Raw genomic sequence first — 14,378 nt, 5'->3', positions numbered from 1 at the left:
GAGAAAAGGAGTAACTAGAGAGAGAACAGAGCACCTCAAAGGCCTTTGTGTGGAGCTGCAGGAGATGGGCAAGGTCATTAATGATTATTTCTCCTCTGTTATTTACCAAAGATGATGACACAAAGACTTTCGAACTAGAAGTTAATGGAAAGGTCTCAGGGATAGGGTATATTAGAGTAGAGGAGATGCTGGATAGCTTAAAACGTATGCAAGTGGACAAATCTCCAGGGCCTGACCAGATTTGTCCAAGAACACTGTGGGGTGCCAGAGGCTAGAGAAAGATTTGCAGGAGCCCTGGCTGAGTTACTTGCAACATCATTAGCAGTAAGATGCCAGCAGCCCACCTTTATTCAAGAAGAATGGCAAAGAAAATCCTGGGAGCTATAGGCCAGTGTAAGTTACTGGAGAGTATTCTGAGTGATAAGATGTATGTACATCTGGAAAGACATGTTTTGATTAAGTGTAGTCATGGAAGATCATGAGATTATGTTCTTACAAACTTAATTGAGTTTTTTGATAAGTTGACCAAGGAAGCTGATGACGACAGGGCAGCAAGATGTGGCAATGGATAGTTTATGTTGACTTCAGTAAGGCCTTTGATAAGGTTCCATATGTTAGGCACTTTTGAAAGGCTAGATTCCATGGAGAGCTGACTAATTGGGCACACAATTAGCTTGATGGTAGAAAGCAGAGGATGATGATGGAAGATTGTTTTTCAGACTGGAGGCCCATGATTAGTCGTGTGTCTCAGGAGTAAGCAGAGTCCATTATTACTTGTCAATGAATTAGGTAAGAGCCTACAAGATATGGTTAGTAAATTTGCAAATGACACTAAAATAGGCAGTAGGCTGGTCATTACAGGGGGATCAGCTAAGTAAGTGGGCCAAGGAACAATAAATGGAGTTTAATTTGGATAAAGTGTAAAGCAGTGCATTTTGGAAAATCAACTCCAAGTTGGACTTTTCACAGTGAATGATAGGTCCCTGGTGAGAGTTGGAGCACATTTATATGGTTCACTGAAAATGGGACCACAGGTAGACAGGATGTTCGAAGAAAGCTTTTGGCACACTAGCCTTCATAACTCAGGCACTGAGTATAAATCTTGGGAGGTCATGGTCCGGTTCTACAGGATGTTGGTGAGACTGTACTTGGAGCATTCTGTTCAGTTTTGGTCACCAGGTGCAGCTTTGGTTGAGTCAGGTGCAGCGACAACTTAAAAAAAAACATAGGTGGATAGTACGTGAGTGGAAATGTTTAGATAATGGTCAAACACTGGCAAATGGGACTAGCTTGGATGGGTGTGGATCAATTGAGCTGAAAAGCCTGGTTCTGTACTTTATGACTATGATTCTAAATGTAAAGTCAACATGTCCCAGTGGAAATAAATCTTGGGAAAAGAGAATGGGGAAAGGAAAGCCAGAAGGAAGGAGAGGACTTGCCTACAGATGGGGAATAGAGGCAAAAGCCTCTGAATCCAGGGAAAGTAGAGGAAGAAGGAGATTAAGTAAGGAAGGAAGGAAGGAAGTATGGGAAGGAGGGATATGGGATGAATAAAGGAATTCAGAGGAATAATAAAACAAAGGGGAAATGATAGGAGGAGAGCAAGGGTGATTTGAGAAATAAAACCATAAGACCACAAGACATAGGAGCAGAATTCTCCTGCCTTCTCCCCATAGCTTTTCAGGCCCTGACTAATCGAGAAATAATCAAACCAAACCTTAAATGCATCCAGTGACCTGGCCTCCATAGACTCTTGTGGCAGTGAAATCCACCCTCTGGCTAAAGAAATCCTTCATCATCTCTGTTCTAAATGGGCATCCCTCTATATTGAGGTTGCGTTCTTTGGTCTTGGTCTTCCCCGCCAAAGGAAACATTCTTTTCACGTCCACTCTATATAGGCTTTTCAACATTTGATAGATTTCAATGACATCCCCCCTTATTCTTCTAAATTCCCATGAGTACAGGACCTTTCATTCCCGGAATCATTTTCATTAACCTCCTCTGAACCCTCTGCAATGTCAGTACATCCTTTCTTAAATAAAGAGCCTAAAACTGGATGGTAGGGGCAGGAGAAGAGAGTGAGAGAAAGTCCTAGAAATTGGATTTCACCTGTAAATGGCAAGCTGAATAGGGCCATGCACAATACGAACACCCAAATCTGAAACTCCAGCCCTTCACATCAGTTGAAATTTACCTTTGAAAAATCAAAGGGGAGAAGTTCATGGGTTAAAAGTTGGGTATGGAGCTGAGTGCAGAAGGACCCAAGATGAATCTAACTGGAGAAAGTGGACGAAACAGGAAGTATGTCTGTGAGGCTGATGTTCTGTACAGGGTGTCAGGTGTGGGAAGTCCAGGAGACTCCCAGCCTCCCGGACGACAACATATGTGCCAGGTGTTCCGAGCATCAGCTCCTTAGGGACCTCGTTAGGGAACTACAGATGCAGCTCAATGACCTTCATCTAGTCAGGGAAAGTGAGAAGGTGACAGAGAAGGGCTATAGGTAAGTAGTCACACCGGGGCCTTGGGGGACAGATAAGTGGGTAACAGTCAGGAGAGGGAAGGGCAAGAGTCTGATACTACAGAGTACCCCTGTGGCTGTCCCGCTAAACAATAAGTACTCCTGTTTGAGTTCTGTTGGGGGGGGTGGCCTACCTGGGGGAAGCAACAGTGGCCGTGCCTCTAGCACAAGTCTGGCCCTGTGGCTCAGAAGGGTAGGGAAAGGAAGAGGATGGCAGCAGTGATAGGGGACTCTATAGTTACAGGGTCAGACAGGCGATTCTGTGGATGCAGGAAAGAAGCACAGATGGTAGTTTGCCTCCCAGGTGCCAGGGTCCGGGATGTTTCTGATAGCGTCCACGATATCCTGAAGTGGGAAGGTGAACAGCCAGAGGTCGTGGTACATATTGGTACTAACAACATAGGTAGGAAAAGGGAGGAAGTCCTGAAAACAGACTGCAGGAAGTGAGAAAGGAAGTTGAGAAGCAGGACCTCAAAGGTAGTAATCTTGTGATTACTACCTGTGCCACGCGACAGTGAGGATAGGAAGAGTGAGGTAGAGGATAAATATGTGGCTGAGGGATTGCAGCGGGGGCAGGGATTCAGATTTCTAGATCATTGGGACATCATCTGGGACAGGCGTAACCTCTACAAAAAGGACAGGTTGCACTTGAATCCAAGGGGGACCAATATCCAGGTGGGGAGGTTTGCTAAGGCTATTGGGGAGAGTTTAAACTAGAATCGCTGGGGGGGTGGGAAGCGAACTGAAGAGACGGAGGAAGTGGCGGTTGGCTCACAAATAGAGAAAGCTTAGATACAGTGCGAGAGGGAAGATAAGCAGGTGATAGAGAAGGGATACGCTTAGACCGATGGTTTGAGATGATTCTATTTTAATGCAAGAAGCATCATGAACAAAGCAGATGAGCTTAGAGTGTGGATCAGTACTTAGAGCTACGATGTTGTGGCCATTACAGAGACTTGGATGTTTCAGGGGCTGGAATGGTTACTCAGAGTGCCAGGCTTTACATATTTCAGAAAGGACAGGGAGGGAGGCAAAAGAGGTGGGGGCGTGGCACTGTTGATCAGAGATAGTGTCACGGCTGCAGAAAAGTAGGAAGTCACGGAGGGATTGTCTACGGAGTCTCTGTGGGTGGAAGTTAGAAACAGGAAGGGGTCAATAACTCTACTGGGTGTTTTTTGTACAAACGTTTGTAGACCACCCAATAGTAATGGGGACATCAAGGAGCAGATAGGGAGACAGATTCTGGAAAGGTGCAAAAGTAACAGGGTTGTTGTGGTGGGAGATTTTAATTTCCCAAATATTGACTGGCATCTCCCTACAGCAAGGGGTTTAGATGGGGTGGAGTTTGTTAGGTGTGTTCAGGAAGGTTTCCTGATACAATATGTAGATAAGCCTACAAGAGGAGAAGCTGTACTTGATCTGGTATTGGGAAATGAACCTGGTCAGGTATCAGGTCTCTCAGTGGGAGAGCATTTTGGAGATAGTGATCAAAATTCTATCTCCTTTACCATAGCATTGGAGAGGGATAGGAACAGACAAGTTAGGGAAGTGCTTAACTGGAGTAAGGGGAAATATGAAGCTATCAGGCAGGAACTTGGAAGCATACATTGGGAACAGATGTTCTTCGGGAAATGTACGGCAAAAATATGGCAAATGTTCAGGGGATATTTGTGTGGCGTTCTGCACAGGTACGTTCCAATGAGACAGGGAAAGGATGGTAGGGTACAGGAACCGTGGTGTACAAAGGCTATTGAAAATCTAGTCAAGAAGAAAAGCTTACGAAAGGTTCAAAAAACGAGGTAATGATAGAAATTTAGAAGATTATAAGGCGAGCAGGAAGGAGTTTAAGAATGAAATTAGGGAGAGCCAGAAGGGGTCACGAGAAGGCCTTGGCAAGCAGAATTAAAGAAAACCCCAAAGCATTCTATAAGTATGTGAAGAGCAAGAGGATAAGACATGAAAGAATAGGACCAAAGTGTGACAGTGGAAAAGTGTGTATGGAACCGGAGGAGATAGCAAAGGTACTTAATGAATACTTTGCTTCAATATTCAAGACTGAAAAGGATCTTGGCAATTGTAGGGATGACTTACAGCGGAGTTTAAAGCTTGAGCATACAGATATTAAGAAAGAGGATGTACTGGAGCTTTTGGAAAGCATCAAGCTGGATAAGTCTCCAGGATACTGTGGGAGAGGAGGAAGGAGATTGCTGAGCCTCTGGCAAAGATCTTTGCATCATCAGTGAGGATGGGAGAGGTTGTTCCCTTAATCAAGAAAGGGAGTAGAATAAATAAAAGCATCTGTTAAGTCTTGCGAGACCATGGATCTGCACCTGGAAAGTTCACTCTCCAGGACGCAGGCCTGGGCAAGGTTGTATGGAAGACCAGCAGTTGCCCATGCTGCAGGTCTTCCCTCTCCACAACACCAATGTTGTCCAAGGGAAGGGCATTAGGACCCATACAGCTTGTCACCAATGTCGTCGCAGAGCAACGTGTGATTAAGTGCCTTGCTCAGGGACACAACACGTTCCCTCGGCTGGGGCTCGAACTCACGACCTTCAGGTTGCTAGTTCAATGCCTTAACCACTTGGCCACGTGCCACACAAAGGGAGTAGAGATAGCCCAGGAAATTATAGGCCAGTGAATCTTACTTCAGTGATTGGTAACTTGGTGGAAAGATCCTGAGAGGCAGGATTTATGAATATTTGGAGAGGCATAATATGATTAGGAATAGGCAGCATGGCTTTGTCAAAGGCAGGTCGTGCCTTATGAGCCTGATTGAATTTTTTAAGGATGTGACTAAACACATTGATGAACGTAGAGCAGTAGATGTAGTGTATTTGGATTTTAGCAAGGCATTTGATAAGGTACCCCATGCAAGGCTTATTGAGAAAGTAAGGAAGCATGGGATCCAAAGGGATCTTGCTTTGTGGATCCAGAATTGGCTTGCCCACAAAAGTGGTTGTAGACGGGTCATATTCTGCATGGAGGTCGGTGACCAGTGGTGTGCCTCAGGGATCTGTTCTGGGTCCCCTTCACTTCGTGATTTTTATAAATGACCTGGATGAGAAAGTGGAGGGATGGGTTAGTAAATCTGCTGATGACACAAAGGCTGGGGTGCTGTGGATAGTGTGGAGGGCTGTCAGAGGTTACAGCAGGATATTGATAGGATGCAAAACTGGGCTGAGAAGTGGCAGATGGAGTTTAACCTCGATAAGTGTGAGGTGGTTCATTTTGGTAGGTCAAATATGATGGCAAAATATAGTATTAATGGTAAGACTCTTAGCAGTGTGGAGGATCAGAGGGATCTTGGGGTCCAAGTCCACAGGACACTCAAAGCTGCTGCACAGGTTGACTCTCTGGTTAAGGCGGCATACGGTGCATTGGCCTTCATCAACCATGGGATTGAGTTTCACAGTCGACAGGTAATATTGCAGCTATGTAGGATGCTGGTCAGACCCCACTTGGAGTACTGTGCTCAATTCTGGTCACCTCTCTACCAGAAGGATGTGGAAACTATAGAAAGGGTGCAGAGATTTACAAGGATGTTGCCTGGATTGGGGAGCATGCCTTAAGAGAATAGGTTGAGTGAACTCGGCCTTTTCTCCTTAGAGTGGCGGAGGACGGGAGGTGACCTGATAGAGGTGTTTAAGATGGTGAGATGCACTGATCATGTGGATAGTCAGAGGCTTTTTCCCAGGGCTGAAATGGTTAACATCAGAGGGCACAGTTTTAAGGTGCTTGGAAGTAGGTACAGAGGAGATGTCGGGGTAAGTTGTTTTTTTTTATGCCGAGAGTGGTGAGTGCATGGATGGGCTGCCGGCAACGGTGGTGGAGGCGGATACAATAGGGTCATTTAAGAGACACCTGGATAGGTACATAGAGCTTTGAAAAATAGAGGGCTATGGGTAACCCGAGGTAATTTCTGAAGTAAGTACATGTTCGGCACAGCATTGTGGGCCGAAGGGCCTGTATTGTGCTGTAGGTTTTCTACATTTCTATGAATAAATGGACTCACTTTTGGGAAGAAGGTGCGAATGACGAAGTACTTATACTCAAGAAAGGGAATACCCTGGCTGCGGTTTAATTCTTTGGTGAGATCAGTCATATCAGTCTGCAACTCAGCAAAACCTGCACAAAAAGAGAAGGCAAAGGGTCAGTACCTGTCTTTCAATGAACAGATGAACTTGCATCTATGTTGCGCTCTTGACAGCTTCAGGACACCTAAAGGTTAGTGTTTCCCTGTTGCAGTCTCAGAACTGCAGCAGCTAATTCCATAATTGAATGCACCCATGGACAAGTGAAATTGTACCATTTAAATGTTGTTCACTTCAAGTGTCACAGAAAGCCATGCTGACCATTTTCTACAGTACATTTCACAACTTTTATGTGCCCCTTTGCCTTTGTTTTCTCTCTCTCATCTCTCCTTCATCTATCAACCAGATGACCTCAGTTTGTACATGCCTGCACAATCTTCTCTGCAACCTAAAACTAATGTATCCTGTCTTTTCCCAGTTCTGATGAGGGCCTTTAACCTGAAATGTTAACTCAATTTCTCCTTCCATTAATGCTGTTTGACCAGCTGAGTATTCTATCGTTTCGTCTTCTTTTTATTTCAGAGGCTGGGTTCTGTGGTACTTCCCACCACCTGCACGGCATAAATTAGGACTGATGCCAGAATAGTGCATGGGCAGGATGGGCAATAAGTGCTGGCGATGCAAGTGATATCCAGATCCCCAAAATAATTAATTTTTTGAAAAAGCTACATGATCATTGTCTACCCGTATGACATATTAGGAGGAGACTTAGTTTAACACTTCATTCAAAAGGTTGCAGTTCTGACAAAGTGACATTTCCTCAGTATTGTACTAGAGTGAAGCCTGGATCAACCCATAAGCTTCTGACCAGAGCCACTGAGTGACATCACATGTATTTTACCTGTTTTCTTTGTTAGTCCTTCTGTACTGAGGCCCATGTAGAGCCCACAGGTTATACCACTGATGGGACTGGAGGCCCAGATGGGACATGCACATGGGTAGCTTGGCAGGTTGTGCACTCCTACCACCACTTAAATGACCTTCATCAGCTCCCTGATGAAAAAATCCAAGTTCCCAAATGTTCCATTTCAAGGTCCCAGGAATCAGTGGCAATGTTGCTTCTTTACTAAAGAGGGCTTTGATCACATTTTTTAATCTTTTCCTCTTTCTAAACGGCCATCTCTTCCAGTGACAGTGCTTGGAACAGAATGTTTGTTTCTGGAATCTGGTGTTAGACGTGTGAACAACATGGCCTGCATAACTGGGACCTCAGTGCTAGGGATGTCAGCCTAAACGAGAGTGCTGACATTGGTTTACTTAACCCACAGTGGATTTGGGGATTTTGCAGAAACACCCTCGGTCACATCCATCCAGTGCTTGCTGTACAGATTTGAGGTCTCGAGACCATTCTGGGATGACAGGGAATTCTTCAGCTTGATACATCAGAAGCTTTCTAGCAAGCTCCAGGCTTATCTTCGAATATGCTTTTCCTGAAGGCAATTGTGAGGATTACATCAATAGATTTAGATGGACGAAGCACATGAAGCCTCAGCCTCTTTCTGGAAAGGTCAACCGATCTGTCTTTTTCAAGACAACACTGAACTGCGGTCTCCGTTGAGGTTGAGGCACAGACTTAGTTGTTTTTTCAGCTTTATTTTTCAGGTTCATAGAGATTGTTTTGGGGCAGAGAGAGGAGTTAGGGGCCAGATTAGAGTTTAGGGACTGGGATGTGGGGAAATTACAGGGCAGATTAGAACCTAAGCCTTCATTTCACTTTTGAAGGTTAGTTATATGGATGTGGTCAGAAGTTGGACCCAGAGACCAGGAAAGATGAGGGCAGGAGCCATCAGTGTTTTGTGGGATCGGAGTTCCACGTGGGGAGGAGGAACAAGGGCTGGTGACCCCCTAGGTACCTAAATCATGAGACCCATCTGGAGCTCAGGGACTGGACTTTGGGTCCTCATCCAGAGTCCCTGTTCATCATTACTGGTGAGTCCTGGGCATGAGAAAAACCTCGGCGAGTAGGATAAAGAAAAAATCCAAAGGCATTCGACACATATGTGAAGAACAGGAAGATGACTAGAGTGAGGGTAGGACCAATTGGGAATAAATGAGGAAACACTTAGAGAAGGTGGGGTGTCCTTAATAAATAGTTTGCTTCAGTATACTGGATACTATTAAGAGGGACGACGTACCAGACGGAGCCACAGTGACTGAGTCTCAGGCAGTGAGTCTGGCGCTGAGCTCAGAAGGGAAGGGGGAAGAAGAGGACTGCAGTAGACATTAGAGGAATAGATATGAGATTTTGTGGACGGGTTAGAACCCGGATGGTACACTTGTTATCAGCTTGTGAAACAGGGAGTAAATAAGGTGCTTGAGGAGTATAAGAAGTGCAAAAAAAAACTTAAGAAAGAAATCAGGAGGGCTAAAAGAAGACATGAGGTTGCCTTGGCAGTCAAAGTGAAGGATAATCCAAAGAGCTTTTACAGGTATATTAAGAGCAAAAGGATTGTAAGGGATAAAATTGGTCCTCTTGAAGATCAGAGTGGTCGGCTATGTGCGGAACCAAAGGAAATGGGGGAGATCTTAAATAGGTTTTTTGTGTCTGTATTTACTAAGGGAATTGGCATGAAGTCTATGGAATTAAGGGAAACAAGTAGTGGGATCATGGAAACTGTACAGATCGAAAAGGAGGAGGTGCTTGCTGTCTTGAGGAAAATTAAAGTGGTTAAATCCCCAGGACCTGACAGGGTGTTCCCTCAGACCTTGAAGGAGACTAGTGTTGAAATTGCAGGGGCCCTGGCAGAAATATTTAAAATGTCACTGTCTACAGGTGAGGTGTCGGAGGATTGGAGAGTGACTCATGTTGTTCCATTGTTTAAAAAAGGATCGAAAAGTAATCCGGGAAATTATAGGCCGGTGAGTTTAACGTCAGTAGTAGGTAAGTTATTGGAGGGAGTACTAAGAGACAGAATCTACAAGCATTTGGATAGACAGGGACTTATTAGGGAGAGTCAACATGGCTTTGTGCGTGGTAGGTCATGTTTGACCAATCTATTGGAGTTTTTCGAGGAGGTTACCAGGAAAGTGGATGAAGGGAAGGCAGTGGATATTGTCTACATGGACTTCAGTAAGGCCTTTGACAAGGTCCCACATGGGAGCTTAGTTAGGAAAATTCAGTCGCTAGGTATACATGGAGAGGTGGTAAATTAGATTAGACATTGGCTCAATGGATGAAGCCAAAGAGTGGTAGTAGAGAATTGCTTCTCCGAGTGGAGGCCTGTGACTAGTGGTGTGCCACAGGGATCCGTGCTGGGTCCATTGTAATTTGTCATCTATATCAATGATCTGGATGATAATGTGGTAAATTGGATCAGCAAATTTGCTGATGATACAAAGATTGGAGGTGTAGTAGACAGTGAGGAAGGTTTTCAAAGCCTGCAGAGGGACTTGGACCAGCTGGAAAAATGGGCTGAAAAATGGCAGATGGAGTTTAATACAGACAAGTGTGTGGTATTGCACGTTGGAAGGACAAACCAAGGTAGAACATACAGGGTTAATGGTAAGGCACTGAGGAGTGCAGTAGAACAGAGGGATCTGGGAATACAGATACAAAATTCCCTAAAAGTGGCATCACAGGTAGATAGGGTCGTAAAGAGAGCTTTTGGTACATTGGCCTTTATTAATCAAAGTACTGAGTATAAGAGCTTGAATGTTATGATGAGGTTGTATAAGGTATTGGTGAGGCCGAATCTGGAGTATTGTGTCAGTTTTGGTCAACCAAATTACAGGAAGGATATAAATAAGGTTGAAAGAGTGCAGAGAAGGTTTACAAGGATGTTGCCGGGACTTGAGAAACTCAGTTACAGAGAAAGGTTGAATAGGTTAGGACTTTATTCCCTGGAGCGTAGAAGAATGAGGGGAGATTTGATAGAGGTATATAAAATTATGATGGGTATAGATAGAGTGAATGCAAGCAGGCTTTTTCCACTGAGGCAAGGGGAGAAAAAAACCAGAGGACATGGGTTAAGGGTGAGGGGGGAAAAGTTTAAAGGGAACATTAGGGGGGGCCTCTTCACACAGAGAGTGGTGGGAGTATGGAATGAGCTGCCAGACGAGGTGGTAAATGCGGGTTCTTTTTTAACATTTAAGAATAAATTGGATAGATACCTGGATGGGAGGTGTATAGAGGGATATGGTCCATGTGCAGGTCAGTGGGACTAGGCAGAAAATGGTTCGGCACAGCCAAGAAGGGCCAAAAGGCCTGTTTCTGAGCTGTAGTTTTTCTATGGTTTCTATGGGCGTGGCTCCCCCATATGATGGAACTGATAGGGAGGCGGTCTACACAGAGGGCTGCTAGTGGCTGGGGTCCCGCGAGAAGGGGAGCGGCCGGAATTGTCTGTGATAACTGTGGTGAAGAGGGACACTTCAGGCGGGAGTGTGAACAATGGAGTACCCCTCGGAGAGTGAGCCTCTGGGTACCTAAACAGAGACAGATGTCGGGAAACTTAAAGGAGACCCAGTGAGGGAATGGCCTGGTGTCTCGGAAGGAACACGTTCCCAACAACATATCAAGAAACACTCGAAAACAAAAAACCTTATTCCCGAAGACTTAGTAGGGCCAAGCTCCAGTGTATCGCTACAGATAGAGGGTATTTATGCTAGAGACATACTCGACACAGGGTCGCAGGTCACTTTGCTGTACCGTTCATTTTAAACCGGTATTTGATGCATTTACCATTGACACCACTCAGTGCACTAGAGATTTGGGGTCTTAGTGCAGGTGATTATCTGTATGAAGGTTATTTGTTAGTGAAGCTGGAGTTCTCGGAGGCTGATGTGGGAGTGGCTGATGTCCTTGATACATTAGCTCTGGTTTGTCTGGACCCCTTTGAGAAGGACGGGCTTTCAATTCTTGTGGCGACCAACACCCCTATTGTGAGGAGGCTCATGGAGCCTGCAAGGAGAAAGCTGGAGAGAGCTTCCTGAGAACATTATCCATTCACCCGGTGTTTCGAGCTGCTTTTGAGGAAGTGCATAGCTGCATTGGGCTGGATAACGAGTTCAGACGAGGGACTGTGTGGTTCACCCAGTCAGTCAATTGCGTTACAACCTGGGGAAATAGTGAGATTGATGGGAAACCCAAAGTTTCCTGGAATCCCTGAGGGCAAGTGGTGTTTGGTTCCACCTTGGAAAAACATGAAGCGAGACTACTGAAGGTGCTGGGCCACCTGAAAGCCAAAGGATTAAAACCTTCCTGGACAAGTGCCAGTTCTGCAAGATGTCTGTCAGCTATGTTGGGCACATTGTCTCACGAATTGGAGTAGCTACAGATCCGTCTAAGATAGAGGTGGTTACCACATGGCCAAGGTCCCTAACTGTAAGCACTTTGCGCTCATTCCTTGGGTTCTGTAGATACTATCGGAGGTTCATGAAGGGGTATGTGAAAGTGAGCCACCCTTTAAATCAGCATCTGTGTGGATACCTTCTCTGGGGAAGAGAGGGAGGACAAAAGGAGAGGAGGGTAAAGAGTATCCTAGCCCTTCGGAGCCTTTTGGAGTGAGGTGGGATGCAAAATTTGAAGAGGCCTTTCAGCTGCTGAAGGAGCTGCTGACACAGGCACCTGTGCTGGCTTTTGCAGACTTCTGATTGCTGTATGTACTGCATACAGATACCAGCAGGGAGGGCTTAGGGGGTGTCCTGTATCAGACCTGTTGTGTTTGTCAGCCAGAGTACGTTGCCCTCTGAGAAAAACTGTTCCACGCACAAGTTGGACTTTCTGGCACTGAAATAGGCTATGGTAGATAAGTTGAGTGACTACCTCTATGGTGCCAAGTTTGAGGTGAGGATGGACAACAAACCCCTAACTTATATCCTGACCTCAGCGAAATTGGATGCCACAGGCAATCGGTAGGAAAGCATTCCTGCCTCGGGAAGGAAAGTCATGTTCCAGTCTTCCATCATGGTGAGGACAGACAGAAGGCAAGGGCAGGATCGAGTGGTAGATCAATTGGGAGCTTCTGATGGCACCAGTCTAGAAGCTTACTGTAACGTGACTGCTCGGAGGACAAACTGGAATTGAGTTCTGGGGAAGTGGCAGCTGCTCAGCGGAATGACCCAGGCATCGGTACCATTTGGTCAGCAGACGAAAAGGGAGACACGGCCCAAGCGGAGAAGATGAAACATGCTGCGGTGCCTCCATTACTGAATGGCCCAGATTGGAGTTGAGGAACCAGATCCTAAACCAGGTCACATCGCCTCCAGACCGGCCTCGGCATCCCCAGCTGGTTCTGCCTCAGAAGTATTGGAAGATTGTGTTGAAGTCACTTCATGATGATTCCAGCCATTTGGGGTTTGACAAGACCTAGCTCAGAGACCGGTTTTACTGGCCCCGAATGAAGTTGAAGGTTGAAGAATACTCCCAGTCATGCATTCGATGCATACGAAAGAAGACGCTGCCTACGAGGGTGCTCCATTGCCCCACTTGCAGAGTGCAGGGCCGCTTGACCTGGTGTGTATGGATTTCCTGTTAATAGAGCCAGATGCCAGCAACATGGCAAATGTCTTACTCATCATGGATCACTATAACTGATATGCACAAGCTTTCCCTACCAAGGATCAGAGGGTGTCCATGGTGGCCAAAGTGTTATGGGAGAAGTATTTCATTTATTATGGCCTTCCCAGACAGATACATAGTGATCAGGGACGGGATTTCGAGAGTAGGCCCATACATGAGTAACTGAGCATGCTTGGAGTCGAGAAGGCAAGGACCACACCTTATCACCCACAGGGTGATCCCCAGCCCGAGAGGTTTAATCGGACCTTGCTAAACATGCTGGGAACCTTGGAAATCAGCAAGAAGAACAAGTGGAGTCAACATACTGGACATCTGGTCCACTGCTACAACTGTACACGAAATGAAGCTACCAAGGTACTCGCCATGTTATCTGATGTTTGGGCGTGAGGCAAGGTTGCCCACCAACCTTTGTTTTGGGACTGACAAGGAAGACCTACCACCGAAGACTTATCTGAAGTATGTGTCTGACATGAGAAGGGAGCGGCAAAAGGCTTGTGAATTAATCAAGGTCGCGGCTGCCAAGCAGAATCAAGGAAATAAGAGGAGGTATGATCAAAAGGTTAGGTTCTCCCAATCATGCCAGGAAACAGAATCCTCATAAGGAATTTGAGGCTACCTGGGAAGTACAGATTGGCCAAGTGGAGAATCAGATGCCAAATGTACCAGTTTTCTGGGTGAAACGAGAGGATGGGAATGGGCCTGTCAAGATTCTCCACTGGAACCACCTTCTGCCTCTGTTGACCCAGAGCCCGACCTGGAGACTACACCTAGTAAGTGGACTCTGCGGCGACGTGGGGTGACTAAAGGACCAGCAGCTGGAGAGATTAGACCTACCCCTACCCCTGAATGGGATACTGAATCAGAGGATGAGGAAATGGAGGCGTGGTATATGCTGCCTTTTGTTAACTCCCCACTGACTGAGGAAGAAATTCCCAACCCTTCTCACGCTGTATAGGAAGTTAAATGAAGCTCTAGAGGGGGTGCAGGGAGACTTACCAGGATGCTGCCTGGATTAGAGAACACGTCTAATGCGGTTAGATTGAGTGAGCTAGGGCTTTTCTCTTTGGAGAAAAGGGGAATAAGGTGTGACTTGATAGAGGTGCACAAGATAAGAGGCATAGATATAGTAAACAGCCAGTGGCTCATACAAAAGGGATTTATTTTAAGGTAATTGCAGGAGAGAACAGGGGAATTTTTTTTAAATGCAGAGTGGTGGATGTATAGAATGCACTGCCAGGGGTGGTGGTAG

The 14,378-nt window shown here is 45.8% G+C and overlaps 1 protein-coding gene across 1 annotated transcript in view; it reads right to left on the bottom strand.

Moving 5' to 3' along the window:
- The window catches only part of plxnd1 (plexin D1), a 164,214-nt gene that overhangs the window by 37,298 nt on the left and 112,538 nt on the right, over window positions 1–14,378 (bottom strand). The window contains exon 22 of the mRNA XM_063067742.1: window positions 6,534–6,646. Within this exon, the coding sequence (XP_062923812.1) occupies window positions 6,534–6,646 (113 nt within the window). The remainder of the gene's footprint in view (window positions 1–6,533; window positions 6,647–14,378) is intronic.

The sequence above is a fragment of the Mobula hypostoma genome, chromosome 15 (assembly GCF_963921235.1).
Source record: "Mobula hypostoma chromosome 15, sMobHyp1.1, whole genome shotgun sequence".
Classification (NCBI taxonomy): Eukaryota; Metazoa; Chordata; class Chondrichthyes; order Myliobatiformes; family Myliobatidae; genus Mobula; species Mobula hypostoma.
This window is presented reverse-complemented; position numbering and strand designations above follow the sequence as displayed.